This window comes from Erithacus rubecula (genome assembly GCF_903797595.1).
Source record: "Erithacus rubecula genome assembly, chromosome: 2".
In the NCBI taxonomy this organism is placed as follows: Eukaryota; Metazoa; Chordata; class Aves; order Passeriformes; family Muscicapidae; genus Erithacus; species Erithacus rubecula.
Genome location: NC_136685.1, coordinates 86180850 through 86194674, shown reverse-complemented (window position 1 = coordinate 86194674; position 13825 = coordinate 86180850). Strand labels below are relative to the sequence as shown.

At 39.0% G+C, this 13825-nt stretch overlaps 1 protein-coding gene across 2 annotated transcripts in view; it reads left to right on the top strand.

Moving 5' to 3' along the window:
• Positions 1-5271, top strand: part of MTA3 (metastasis associated 1 family member 3) — a 134093-nt gene extending 128822 nt beyond the window's left edge. For both annotated transcript variants that reach the window (XM_079298589.1, XM_079298590.1), the window contains one exon: positions 968-5271. In XM_079298589.1, the coding sequence (XP_079154715.1) occupies positions 968-1088 (121 nt within the window). In that variant the 3' untranslated portion in view covers positions 1089-5271. The remainder of the gene's footprint in view (positions 1-967) is intronic.
• Positions 5272-13825: the final 8554 nt, after the last annotated feature.

Sequence of the window (13825 nt, the reverse complement as noted above, 5' to 3'; positions counted from 1 at the left end):
ACAGCCCACTTAGATGAAAAGGGAAAAAACACACCATGAGTCTCAGAACCTTGATGCAGGTAGGCACCTCATCACCCTGTAGTTTGTAGGTCATATTTTCAAGTCAAAAAGGCTGAATTAGCCTGATTTCAACAAGTATTAGAGGCTGCAGTTTGCTTTAATGCATTTTCAGAAGCTCAAAATCCCTGTAATTTATAAAACTAGCTGAATGAAGGCTGGGATTGTTGAATAAATTCAGAAAAGAGGTAATTTTCCAGCAGCAGCTAATGTTCAGGTCTCTGCCAATGAAGATGACTCTAGGCATAGTCTGTATATACATTTTCTGTGTTTTCTGATACCATACCTGCATACCCTCAGCACTGGGGTTAATGATTCATAATAGTAAAGAGTTAGAGCAGTTGAAACATAGCAAGGATTTATGCTTCAAAATTAACTATCCTTGAATATTTAGGATTACAATACAAACAGCATGGCCACCTGCAGTTAATATTTATCAGCTGAAAGTCAAATGAATGGCACTAGTAAAAATGCCCAGTGTTATCTGAAGAAGTGGTACACTGTAATTGTTGTAAATAACAACAATTGCTCCCAGTTTTACTGAGTAGCACATTCACTGGGTGCTAACACGGTCCTTTCTTCTGTAGTTCTTCATTCCAGCATATCACATGTGAGGATTCACTAACTGGGCATTCTGGTCCAAGATTTCATGTAATTAAATATTGTTATTCAATATTAGCTAACTAATAATAACCAATTCACTTTTTGATGAATCATTATCAGACAAGTCTGAACTGATGGACAGGGCTGACTCTTGTTGACTGCAAGTCTCTTTTCCATGAACTAGCCTTCCTGCTCTGGTAAGAGTATTTGTTGTGTTTGTTGTTGGCTCTTGTGCAGTCTTCTGTTAAAGACTGAGATTTATCTCTTCTGTTGTCTCTCTCTTCCTTCCCTCCTTCCCTCCTTACAGAAAAATCCGTAAGAAGTTCACCAGATCACAGCTGAAAAGAGCTTCCAGAGCACCTTGTTCTCCAATCATTGCAAAGTCCAAGTCTCTCATGAACAATAGGCCAGGATCCATCATACACTGAAGATATAACAGCATCAGCACCATAGCAATGTCAGAATCATGCTTCATTGTGAATGCAGACATAACAGGACTTCCCACACCTCTGAGACAGGATCATTGTGTGGACATATTATGGCTGGGTTCTGTGTGCTGGGCAGGATCCAACAGCAGCCCTTGTTTTCCCTCACCTCTGCAAGGGCTACTTCTGGTTCACTGTACAGGCTTTCCCAGATTCCCTTTGCTCCCAGACAACAGTGTTGGCTGGTCAGGGAGGGGCTGTTTGCACTGGCCCCACTGGATGGATGCAGTCTACCCATCACATTTGTCTATGCCTTCTAGTGGCTCAGCAAAAATATGCAGCTTTCAAAACTATTGCAGTGTCTCCAAAGCAGGATTTAGCCTTGAGGGGTTGCATTTTCAAACAGAACTGCAAACTTGGAGTGTTCATATTTTTCAGTGTTGTTTTGAGTCATCTTAGATTTGATTTCTCTATACTGAATGTCCACAAGGACGAGGTATTGTTCAGCAGTTCTGAAAATTAGACTGAATTAGAAAATGCCCATAATTAATGGCCAATTTCAAAAATATTGGTCATATTATCTTTGGTTAAAGTCCTGGAAAGTATTATATCTGACAGTGAACATCCAGCTGGACTAGTTGCATGTGTAGGAACTGGTCCCATTGTCTCTGTATTTGAAAGCATCTGCCTATTTCTTTGGGTGTTTTTTGCATTTCTTGAAGCCTATTCTGAATAGTGAAAACCAGCAGAACACCATTCCCAGAAAACATGAAGGAATAGATTATTTCCTATTAGTAATGTCTCTCCACAAAATAATTTCTACATTTTTATATGTCTGGATAGAAAGAGGTCTTGCAGAATGCTTTGAATTCATAAATGTATGGCTGCAGGTGGATATTTACCATGGAGAGATGATGTGCCTTTTGAAACTACTTGTAGGAAACTGTCAGTCTCCCTGGAGGTGGGAATGGCAACAGAGGCAGGTCTTTTTTTCTACTCAGGTACTTACAGGTGAACAATCTCTGCCCTACTTTGAAATCCAGCGAAAATCAGTGTGCATCACTGCTGTGTGAACCTAGTTGGGAATATATCAATCATTTAGGCAAGTTCTCCTTCAATAGGTTTAGTTTCCATATGGTTTTTAAAGATGTGGTCAGACACTGAACATGCCATAGCAAACTGAGATGAGCTCCAAGACTTTTCAATAGTTTTTTTTTTTTTTCCTCTCTCTTCACTAGTTAGCTCTAACAGTATAATACAGATGTGAGGTTTTCATCCAGTTGTGGACATGCACCCAGCTTTGTGGTTAGAAGGACAAGGATGTTCTGGGTGAACCTCCAAAAATGTTTTCCCCCCATGCATTTTATTGTTTTAGTCTAAAAGAGCATCTGTGATCTCAGCCTAAAACTAGCCCTACTCTCCATGTAGAATTTGAGCTCCTGAGACAGTGACCCAGATGCTCTTCAAAGAAGAAAGCATTCTGACATCTTGAAGGGACTTGCTGATGATTTTCTCTAATGATGGATCCAGGTCTTGTCCACTGTCTTTCACCAGCAAGAAAAGGGTGGATATGAAGAGAGGCTGATGACATGAAGTGCTTGCTCTTAGTGCCCTGAACATTTTAATGAATGTTTTAATTGATTCAGACTCAGTTGGAGAAGACCTGGGATTCATCTGCCTACAGTATTTTTCAGTAGCCATTGAAATGTGCAGCCCTAGGAGTCTCTTCTGGGTACAGGATCTGCTTTTTCTTCTAAACAGGAGGGATTTTTATCAGATAGCTGAGTGGTGACAACCTACTCTTATTAGTAAGAATTGCCTTTATTAACTGCAACATATGGAAACACCTTCTGTATAATAGCTTCCTCACCCATTAGAATAAAGAAAACATGATTATTCAGCAATCTGTTTGACTGAAAGTATGAAAAGCATGAAGATAACGAGCTTTGGCTCCCTCAGACATCAGTGAAATCACACACTGCAGACTCATTTTCCAAGTGTTGTTAGCTGTAAGGTGGTAGATTTTTTTACCCTGCCTTATTAAGCTTGTACTGAAATGATTTCTTTTCGTCAGTGTGCTCCAGTGTCTAGACAGTATTTTGTAAAATCTCTGTGTGTTCCTGCCTTTGACAAAAGTATTAGTATCTGTAATAGTCTGATGTGAAGTCATTTTTTCTTCTTTCTCTCTGAGGAGAGAGACTGGTAAGAGCTCCTGTCAGCAGCCAGCTGCCTGGTACCATTATCTTTTGCATCTAATAGCCAAGGTAGGGGAGAATCCTTTGCAGCTTCAAGCTGAGGTGCTTCCCCTGGATACACTGGAATTAATGTTCCACCTCTGCCCAGCAGAGCCATTTCCCAGGTGAGCACAGCCCAGCCCTGGTGTAGGTAAGGCATGGAGGAGATGGATTGCTGGAATACCTTCTGCTCTGTCCTTCAACTGTTCCACATGCAGCTGCACTGGGACATCCTCTCTCCTACACTGCACACCATGCATTGCACCTTAGTTTCTACTGCTCTCTCTTCATCTTACCTGTCCCTCAAGATGTTCTCCAGAGATGAATGCAGGACATATCTGTGAATTTTGACTGAGAGGTGGATGGAAGATTTGCTGAAGTTGTGTTCCTCCTGCTAGGTTTGGGCATAGCCATTTAAATTTTTGTATAAATTGTGAACTCCTCATCACAGTATCATGCAATTCCACGCTTTCTGTTGAGTTAAAATATTTCTCACTGGCTGTAAGCAAAGATGACACATTCCTGTGTAAACTGAAACAGTATAACCATGACAAATCAGAGTTCTGTAGTTTTTTATCAATCTTCCCAAGTTACTTTAAAACCAGCCAACATCTATCAGTCATCAACAATGACACTGAGCATAAACATGAACCTTGTAAGCAAGGACAAGAAGTTTGGTACTTACCATGATATGAGGGAGAGAATCTAGGCAGCAACAGCACTGCATTTGCAATATGATTCTTCTGTTAGTGAAATAAGAAATCCTTCTGAAAATTTGCCTCTCCATTTACAAGTATGGGGCTAGAAAACCATGCAAAATGCATAATCTCTTTGTGTCCAGAGGCCTCATACAGAAAGCAGGAAGATTCTTTTAATGTTTAAAATTTCTATGTTGCCATTTTCAACTATATAGCTGCTCTGCTCTCTTGAAATATTGTGCATACTGTTTTCAGATTATTTTTTAAAGGCCCTGACTTAGTGATGGAAGTTTTGATTCTGTAGGATGGAAAAAGAAGGTTTTGAAATACTCGTGATTGCCTGAAGTGTGTTGGTCATATGAAAATATCTTTAAAACCAGTGTTTTGATTAAGAGGCAAATATAGCCTTTGTTTCTGCAGTCCAAACCTTTCAGCATGTTATGAAAAACTGGAAATTGGAACTGAAATGTAGAAAAAACAGGGAGTAGAAATGGTGAAATGGAGCCTGCACTTACAGAATGTGCACTTTTTTAGTAATCTAAAGTAAGATTTATTTTTTTTAATGAGTATAATTTCAACAGAGATACTTTCCTAATTATGAAGGCTTAAATAAAATGGAATGACTGCACAGTAGTTTCTCATATAGTTACAGCATAACATCCCACAGCCTTTTGCAGAGAACAATTATAGTCCTTCAGAAATACTATATAACTGGACACGGTGTCTTTATGTGTATGTACTGCTATGGTAATGGAATTGTTAGAATCCTTTGGCGTTTTCAGCAGAATAATATTCATTTTTCATTTTCTTTTGAAGCTTCTTTATATAAACCTGTGTCTTCATAAGCCAGAGGGGTTGTCAAAAGATCTGAGTTTATATAACTGCATAGTGGATTTTTTTAGAGTAAGTCAGGACTTTTTTATTCAAATGTTGCATGTTGAGGGAGGAAACCTAATTTTGGAATACATGGGTTTTGGATAAGAGTTTTGAGGTTGTACTATATAGTGATCATCAAATTTGCAGAATATGCTCCTGTTGCTCATAAAGATTTAACAGTTGGTATTGAAATGCAATATTGATTAAATAAAAAAGGAAAAATTAAGGAGTTGTCTTTGAAAATTTCTGTTGTTTAGACTAAAAGTGAATTTCTCAATGGAATGGTAAAACTGGGAAGCTCAGTGTTGGGTGTTTGAGAATGTGGAGCACCTAAGAATGAAACAGTTTATTTGATTTGCATTAAAGTGTCTTTGTGTAAAAACTCCATGACTCTTGGCCCTTTTTGCAGGAAACTAAATTTCTACATTGGTACTGTCATCCTGTTTTACAGTAGACTATTGAATAGGCCAAAGACTGAAGATTGGTGAACTACATGAGAGTTTAAAATACAAGTAGATAACTAGGGGATGAGGAGAGAAGATTCAGAAGTTGGGAAACGTGAGACGTGAGATATTGGTCCTTACACTGGAACCAGAAGGCTGCTCAGAATTGAGCTGAAATCTAGGCAAGAGGACTCAGTTCACAAAAGCAATACTAGAAGCTACAATGCATTGCAGTCTCCAGTGAAATGGTCCATCTAAGATTCTCAGGTTGGTGTTCATGTCAAAAACTTTGTGTCTTCATTTGGTAGCACTAGTGGCTTCTACGTAAATATGGAACATTATCTGAATCCCCTTCTTTAATGACATCTAAACTAATTTCTGCAAATTAATTGGGTGTTTTTTTCAGAGGAGAATCATATAAAGGTCTTCTGAACAGAAGTAAGGACTGCTGCTTTACAGGTGTGTTCAAGGCAACTGTTTCCATCTCCTGTTTTCCCAGTCTGTCTTGGGGAATTCAGGATGGTTGCTCCACAGGCTAAATATTGTTTCAAACATTTGTTTTAGAATGGATAATCTTTTTCTCCTTCCCTTCCCTCTGCCTTCTCCCCAAAGACACTGGTGTAGATCCAAGGAGAAGAGCTCAAGTTCTTCTGTGGTGTTTGGATTTAATTGGCAAGATGAGTTGTATTTACTAGTCCTTCTGGGTGTGAAGCATTGGAGGGGATAACCTCTGGAAGCAGTCCTTTGCTGGCAGAGCTGAGGAACTGGGAATCTCTTCCAGCAGGCTTGGACAGGCTTACAAGGAATCTCATTAAAAAAGGAGGAGGTCCAAGGTACTCATTGCTTTCAAAGTATGACTGTAAAGCCTTTTCCGTGTCTGACTGAAATAGGTACCTAAGGGATATCTATATAGGTGCCTTTAGTCTCTCAGTTCTTTGGTTCATTGTGAAGGTACTGATCACACATAAAAAACCTCAGCAATTAAAGGACATAAAACATTTTTTCTGTCCTTTGCACTACAGTCAGAAAATAATTATACATATATATATATATATATATATATACCTCTGCAATAATAAACAACCAACCAAACTAAACCCAGAAAACCAATAGCCAACCAAACAAAAAAATCCATGGCTCTGCTGTCTACTTGAAAGCAGAAAATATTGGAGAGGGCATTTTGCTAAGGGTTGAGTTTTGTTTTGGTCCTTGGTATATTCAGAACTTTCATAAGCCACTGTAAATACAGAAAGCTTTTCTGTGAGGCTGGTCTGACACCATGACACTTTTCCATGAAGTCAGAGGCATTATGGCTGCTTTGTAAACCAGGTAAGTAGTTTATGCATGCGTGTTACCAAATTAGTGTAAAAATCCTACATGAGCTTTAGGGCCCTGTTATTTTACAGCCACTTGTTACCACTGTGGCAAGACCAAAGGTTCTTCAAATATACATTATTTGTCTACACATTGAATCATGCTAAATATAAGCTAAGTAGAGGGATCTTTATGGAAATTAAAACTTGTTATTGTTCATTTAAATGTTGATGAAACCTAGATGCCAGCCCAAAGAACTGTGTGTGGTCAATAATATTTAAGATACTCAAATCAAAGTCAACTTTGTACAGCTGGGGTGTTCCTTAGGCATTAAAATTGGCACTGATATTCTAAAGACATTTGTTTTTGAATGGCTTAATGGAGTTTTTTAAGGAAGAGAATAACCTTCAGGAAATAAATCTTGATCTGTACTGCTTTGATCATTAAAATGGGAAGAAAAGGTTTAGAGCCAGATTTTGATGCTGATCCTCTTCCTACCAAGTTCTCAGTCCATGACTGCAGAATTTCCTCACCAAAACTAAGTACTAGTGAGTCTGGAGGAACATGGCAACTCTAATTTATTTGTAGGAATTTTTTTTCCCCTGCTGGCTAGCTATATTATTACTTAGGAGTTTTGCTCCTCAGTAATCTGAATAAATATTTTTATTAATGTGCAGGAGGTAGTTCATATCATCTTTGGGTTAAAAGTGACTCCTTCCCTAGTTTATTTTGCTTAGGCTCGTAAAAACATTTTGTATAATAGCAAAAAAAAAAAAAAAAAAAAAAAAAAAAAAAAAAAAAAAAAAAATTCACAGTCATTTGTGGGAAGTTAAGAAGTAAGTAAAGAGCATACAACATTAAACTAGAGGATATAGCAGAATAGGACACTGAACATGAATTTATTTTGTTACATGGGTAAAACTTCATGACTGAAGGACCACCCTTTCAGTGTCCTTTCTGTTGCTGTTCTGTGGACACTGCACTTGCTTTTCCTGTATTCATCAAATTCCTCCATTGTGCTGTCTGCTCTGCCCAGTAATCACACTGGCAAAATGAACTTCTCATACTTTAACTTTTCAATAAGTTACTGGGGCAGATGCAATGAAAATTTAAAGATTATAATATTGATGAATGGCTCTATATTTGTTTTTTCCAGTCTTGATTTCCATTGGAAGTTTAATCTTTTTCTCAGGCAGTGAATCTAAGAAACGTTATATTGAACACCTTTGATCCTTAGGATATGCATTTAATCTATAGTTAGATAGTTATGTTGCACAGTCTGCTTGCAGGAGCCTGACTCAATCCCAGCTGTTGGATAATCCTGCCCCATTGTTTATTTTCTGTGTTAGTGACTGTAAGTCCAGTATTGATTTGCTTTTCCAAGCAGAACAGACTCCATCCTGCCATTTGTACATGCACAGTTAAGGCATAGTTAAGTATTTTCTCCTTTTCTATGGTCTCTGCTTGTTCTCCTGTTTCCTGTACATGTTCAGCAGAAATGAAAGCTTAATGATACTCCCCTTCCCAGCGTGTGTGGGTTTGGCTCAGCTGCTGCTGAGTGCCTGGGAAAAGGAAAGGTTGGGTCACTGCTGGCTGCCCCTTGGCACACAGGGTATCCTGGGCACTAGAGACCACTGATACATCCTCTGGAGTTCTGAGTGTGGGGACAGCCTGTCCGGCTGGTGCTGCTGGCACACACAGGAGGAGAGTGTCTTGCTCTGTGGCTAAAGAAACCTCCATGGCACTGCTGCTCTTTGGAGTGTAATGAATGGTTCAGAGTGGCTGGGCCCTCTGGAGATGCTCCCATTCCGCTGCTGCATAACTGGAATACCCTGCCAGCCCTCTTATTTAATGGTATATTTGGATCCCAATGGTATATTTGGTTCCACTCCCCTTCTAAGATGGTTCATTGATGCTCAGGCACCCTAAGACTCACCCTAACCTCTATGGATTTTAACTCGTTTTTCAGAGTAATGTCAAGGAAGATTATAATCAAGATGCTATAAACATCTAGAAATTTTGGTCTCTCACCCCTTCATTTTTCAGATTAAGGGCTTTTTTATTTTTTCCCCATAATGCTTTCCTGTTGCATTTGAGCTATTGGAGAGCAGCAAAGAGGATAATGCAACACTTTCCTTTTCACCTTCCTTTCCATTGGTCTTTTACTGATAAGGAATCATCAGACCTTATTTGAAATTACAGTCTTCAAAATAAATATTTCTATCTATCAGGGTGAGAGCAGCAAACATCTGATGTGATTAATAGCTCAATAGGCCTAGACAATGTGTTGATCAGATATTTTTAACCTGCTGAGTTTCTTGGCTGTTTGGATCTAGTGGTTTTGTGTTTTCCCCTTCCAAAAATAGGGGCTTGCTTCAGTCTTGCAATCTCAAGATGTCTGGTTTCTTTCATTTTAGAGGAGTTCTGCTCTAGGGTTTGGCTTGACTGTACCTATTGCACATTCCTTGCCAGACTGTAATAAGACCAACTACTTAAATGCTGAGTAGCTTTCTTCTGTTTACTGCTCATATGGATTAAATGTGCAAGATTTCAGTAGAATGATATAAATGAAGTGACTGCCTAGCTCTGGATTTTCTCCATCTTCCCTTGATGCACTAACAAGAATCAATTGCAGTTGCTTATTATTTTTAAATAGCAGTTAATTTGAGAAAATCTGATTCCCTAGCTCTTTTCATTTTGCTGATTTGATTTCAGCCTTCTGCCCATCTGAGCCAACCTACATGTACTATTGAAAATCCAGTGCCTAAACTCACTGGTGCACATAACCAAAGTCAAAGACACTCAGCCTAACAACCCAGCAAAGCACTGTCTGCAGCAGTGTACTCCAACCCTCTGTTTTATTATTGCTAAAATCCTCAGTGAGAGAGGGGGCTTTACTTTGTAATTAATTCTCTCTTGTGCCTGAAAGAGAATCAGAGTGATTATAGAAAAAGTGCTCCTCCTTATCCATTCAGTTCAGATGTGGCCAGAGTATCTCAGACTGGAGTTGCATAGTCAGAGAAATGGTTTCCTGAGCAGATGAGTTTATTCTGCCTGGGGATGCTCTGGTGGAACCCCATGCTCACCGTAGGAACTGTAGAATTAATCTCTGTGAAGTCATGTGGCACTTCTAGAAATGGCCTTCTGGTCAAACTGCTGCATCTGTGCAAATCCCCTTGACAGCAATAAAGAATCCTGAAGAAGGATTGTAGGCTAAGCTGTAAGCTCTTTAGGTTAGGGCTAATATCCTCCTGTAATTGTTTAAAAGTGCCTTTTAGATTTATAGCCTCATGGCAATGTCTGGGGTGAAAAAATAGACTATTCAGGAGCTGGTAGTGTATACAGGGTCAGTATTTAGACAGAAGCAGCAGTGGATGTCACTGGTTTCTACAGAGGATGTGTGTTGTTATCTGATGTGAGGAAGAAAAAGATGTATTCTTTTTCTCTGAATGAAGGGTTGAGTGAGGGTTTCTAGCTCCTAATGGTCTCCCCACATTTAAATCCATGGTGATTTCTGCTCACAACTTGTTAAATGCTTTTTGTTTCATGGCAAAAAAAGATGGGATAACACACTGTAAATACAGGGTGGTTGTATGTGATGAAACATTGCTTTTTTTCATTATATACACACAGGGAAGTTGAAATGTTATTTGTAGAGGATAAAGGTGAACTTTGCTCATGATTTTATGAACTTCTTTATTGCACAGTCCTCTTTGTGCAAACAGCACTTGACACTCTCTTACCTTTTGTTATTTCCAGCCGACTGGAGTAGTTTGTTTTTTAATGTTGATCTGTGACAGAGCAGCAGGTGTTGGATAAAAGGAATCAAGATCACTTTCAGGTTTTATGATCAAATATTTAGGGGGATTTGTGAAGTGCTGTAAAATTCAATTAGTTTTGCTTCTTATGTCCTTTCCTTCTAGACCTGATTTGCAATTCTGGAATAATTTGTCATGATTTTTCCAAAAGGAGAGCTGTTATCTGGTCTGGGCTAAGGCTTTTAGCCCAGTTGGTGTTGCTGGGGTTGGTGTTGATTTTGCAAACTGCCATGCTGGCTGAAGATGTCACCCTGAAACAGCTGCTTGCCAATAATTCACTGCTGAAAGCTCCTCTCAGCAGAATAGATGGACTGCTATTTGCTTTAAAGTTAGATTGAAAATTAGGCTTAACTCTGTGGTTCTGATGTGAAGTGTGGTCCAAGTAAATACACTAACAATGAAAGAGGGGAGTAGGGAGGAACCTCTGATGGCCATGGAAGAAAAATAGCTTGGGTCAGAAGCACCTGCAGCTGCACAGCCAGATCTGCAAGTGGCCATCTGTCTGCAGCCCAAGTCAGCCTCTGGGTTTGCCAAGGAATTATCAACCCTGCAGAAATAAATGACGTCCCATGAAGAGCTATTAGGATACTGAAAAAGTAGAAAATATCTCTAATTAATCAGTGCAATGTCATCAGCCAGATTCAAGCATCTGTATATTTCTGACTAATTGCTTGCCTGCATGCCTGTGTCAAGTTCAGCATTACTGAATTCAGTGTCTGCTTCTCACCAGTTTTGTGTCCTCACCTGTGTCTGTGACCACTTTTGGTCCATCCCTGACAGTTCAGGAGGGTCTGTATTAGATCTGTATTGCTGAGTCCTTTCTCTCTGCATCACTTGAAGAGCCTGATTTCCTCAAAACTCAGATTGTAGTTAAGATAAAGGTCAGTGACTTAGTACACATGGTATACTTGGTACAGTTTGCTTGAAATGTCAAGAAGTATGAGAACTTTTCCATAAACTAATAGGTTAATCCAATATGATCACTGAGAAAGAAATAATTCTGTTTTCAAATATTTCCACAAACTCAGTATTGTCATGAACACAGATACTGAATTTGTGATGGCTGGTGAAATGTATTTCCATGGTGTTTGGAGCTGTGCACACAGGTAATGTTCAGGTAATTCATTCCACTCTCACTAATGCAGGATGGTATAAATAGCAGCAAAAATTTCATAAATATGCAACTAAAAATTAGGAGTGATTGTGAACAAAGTCAGCAAAAAAGAGAATTTTAGTAAAATGATCAGCAGTCAGGAAGTCTCAGGCGAGTAGTCAGTTTTCCATGATTTCTGGATAGAGGTATGTTAATGTATTTTGCTAATTTCATATAAAGTCTATCGAAGTTGCCATTCATTTTTTAACTTGAGCACCATCTAGTGTGCATGATAAAAATAATTTTAAAAGTAAATTTAAGTCCAGATCATTAGGGATTAGGGCACTTAGGAGTGGAAGTGCTGGCACATTTTCAATGTCAAAAGGAAAAAAAGCACATCAGACCTTACATCCTGCTAACTTTCAGTAAATCAAGCTTCAAGTGACATTCTTGGGATCCTACTTCCCCTTTTAATTTGTGCTTCACTTAATCACTTGCTTGCACTTAAAATAAATGTAAGAAATTAAATGCATGAAAATAAGTTTATTTATTGGCAAGCAGGTTAAAAATAAAAAAATCCCCAGACAGCAACTGGTTTTTTTCTAAACACAAGCACATATTTGTATAGTCTTGTAGTACAGAATGTAAATATAAAGGCATGGTCCTGCTTGTTGCTGAAAGCTGATACTGTCTGCTCCACCAAACCTCTGGCTTTCAGCTAAATAGATCTTGGCAGGTATCCTCTAGATCTACCAGACTTTGAATGCAGTCAGAGATGAGTCTTTCCTGTGTGCCTGGATCAGAGTGAGAGCATTTATGAAAAGTTCAGTGTGGTTTAATTTTTCCTGCTGGCATTGCTCTGTGCAGCTTGTGCCCATGTGTGTTTTGGGAGCAGCCCAGCTGTCACTGCCACTGCTAAGGAACCTCACACTGCTCTTTGCAATACATTTGGTTTGCACCTCTGCTGCGAGGTGCCTCTGACAGTAACTTCTGCCCTTTTTCTAATCACCTCACATTGCTCCACATAACAAGATGAGAGCTGCTGCTGCAGGAGCATTACTCATCCATCAGTCATTACTGCATCCCCAGTCACAGTTCTGCCCCTTGCTACTGGAGTTTCTGTGATGAGGGAAAGATCTCTGGCTCCCATCAGTGCTTCTGCTTCTGAGCAGTTTTAAAGGCAGAGGAGATCAAAACCTACAATTAGGTTTTATTTAAAAAGCTTATGATTTGTGCATCAAATTAGAGATTCTTTTGGGAAGTGGGAGGAAAAGGAAGGTAAAATTATCAAGAATTTCTAAAACACTCAGCTTGAGCATCTACTGATTTTTTGCTGCCATTATTTTGTGGGAAAAAAGGCTGCTTAGGTATACAAACCAGCATTGTTTCAATTTCAGAAATGAAAGCCAAAGCTGGTGGAACTATACCCAGAGAATCAAGTTTTCTTCTATGATTTAGACATGGAAAAAAACCTCATTTTGGGCATTTCTCCTTCTAAGTGCAAACAAGTCTCTGGGAATGAACATCCCTGGCCAACTGTGCTCTGGCAAACTTAAGAGCTCCTTGCCCCTGTAATATTTCTGAGACATGGCTCTAAACTGAAATAATTCAGATCAATAGCTGCAATTTTTAAAGCTTAATAGCTGTATCTGGATGAAGCTTTTGAACTTGACCTGTCATTTGCTGACTTGCTACCCAGAAGTATGGTCTCTAGTGCAGCACCAACTGCAAATTTTCACCAAAGCCACACATCAAATGAATTCTCAGAATACATTGTTCATATAATAAGTGATAACAGCTGCAGTATGGTGAGTCACCCCAGTGCACATTTCTCATCACCCTGTATGTGTGTGAGACAATTGTGATCCCTATGACCAAGAAGCAGATTGGTAAACTCTGGTTTTAGGGGGATCTTCTGGTAAGATTACCTTCTCTACCCAGAACAATTTTTCTTTCAATTATACTATGACTCTGCAGTGTTGGACAACCTCTTTAGGCAGAGGGAATTTTCCCTTTCTAGCCATTTGTTGCACTCCAGGAGTGAAATACCAAATGGAAAATAGACTGAGCTAGAAAGAAAGTAGTGCCTCAGTGTATGTTCAAGTCATATGTCAGAAAATTGAGAATGCCAAACATTCATGAAAATAATGATAAAAGTTTTTTTGAAGTTAGATCCCCTACTGTTATTAGTGCTCTGTTTACTGTCGGGTGGTTTTATGACATTTATTTCTGCTCAGATTGTAATATCAATATTGTTGAATGAT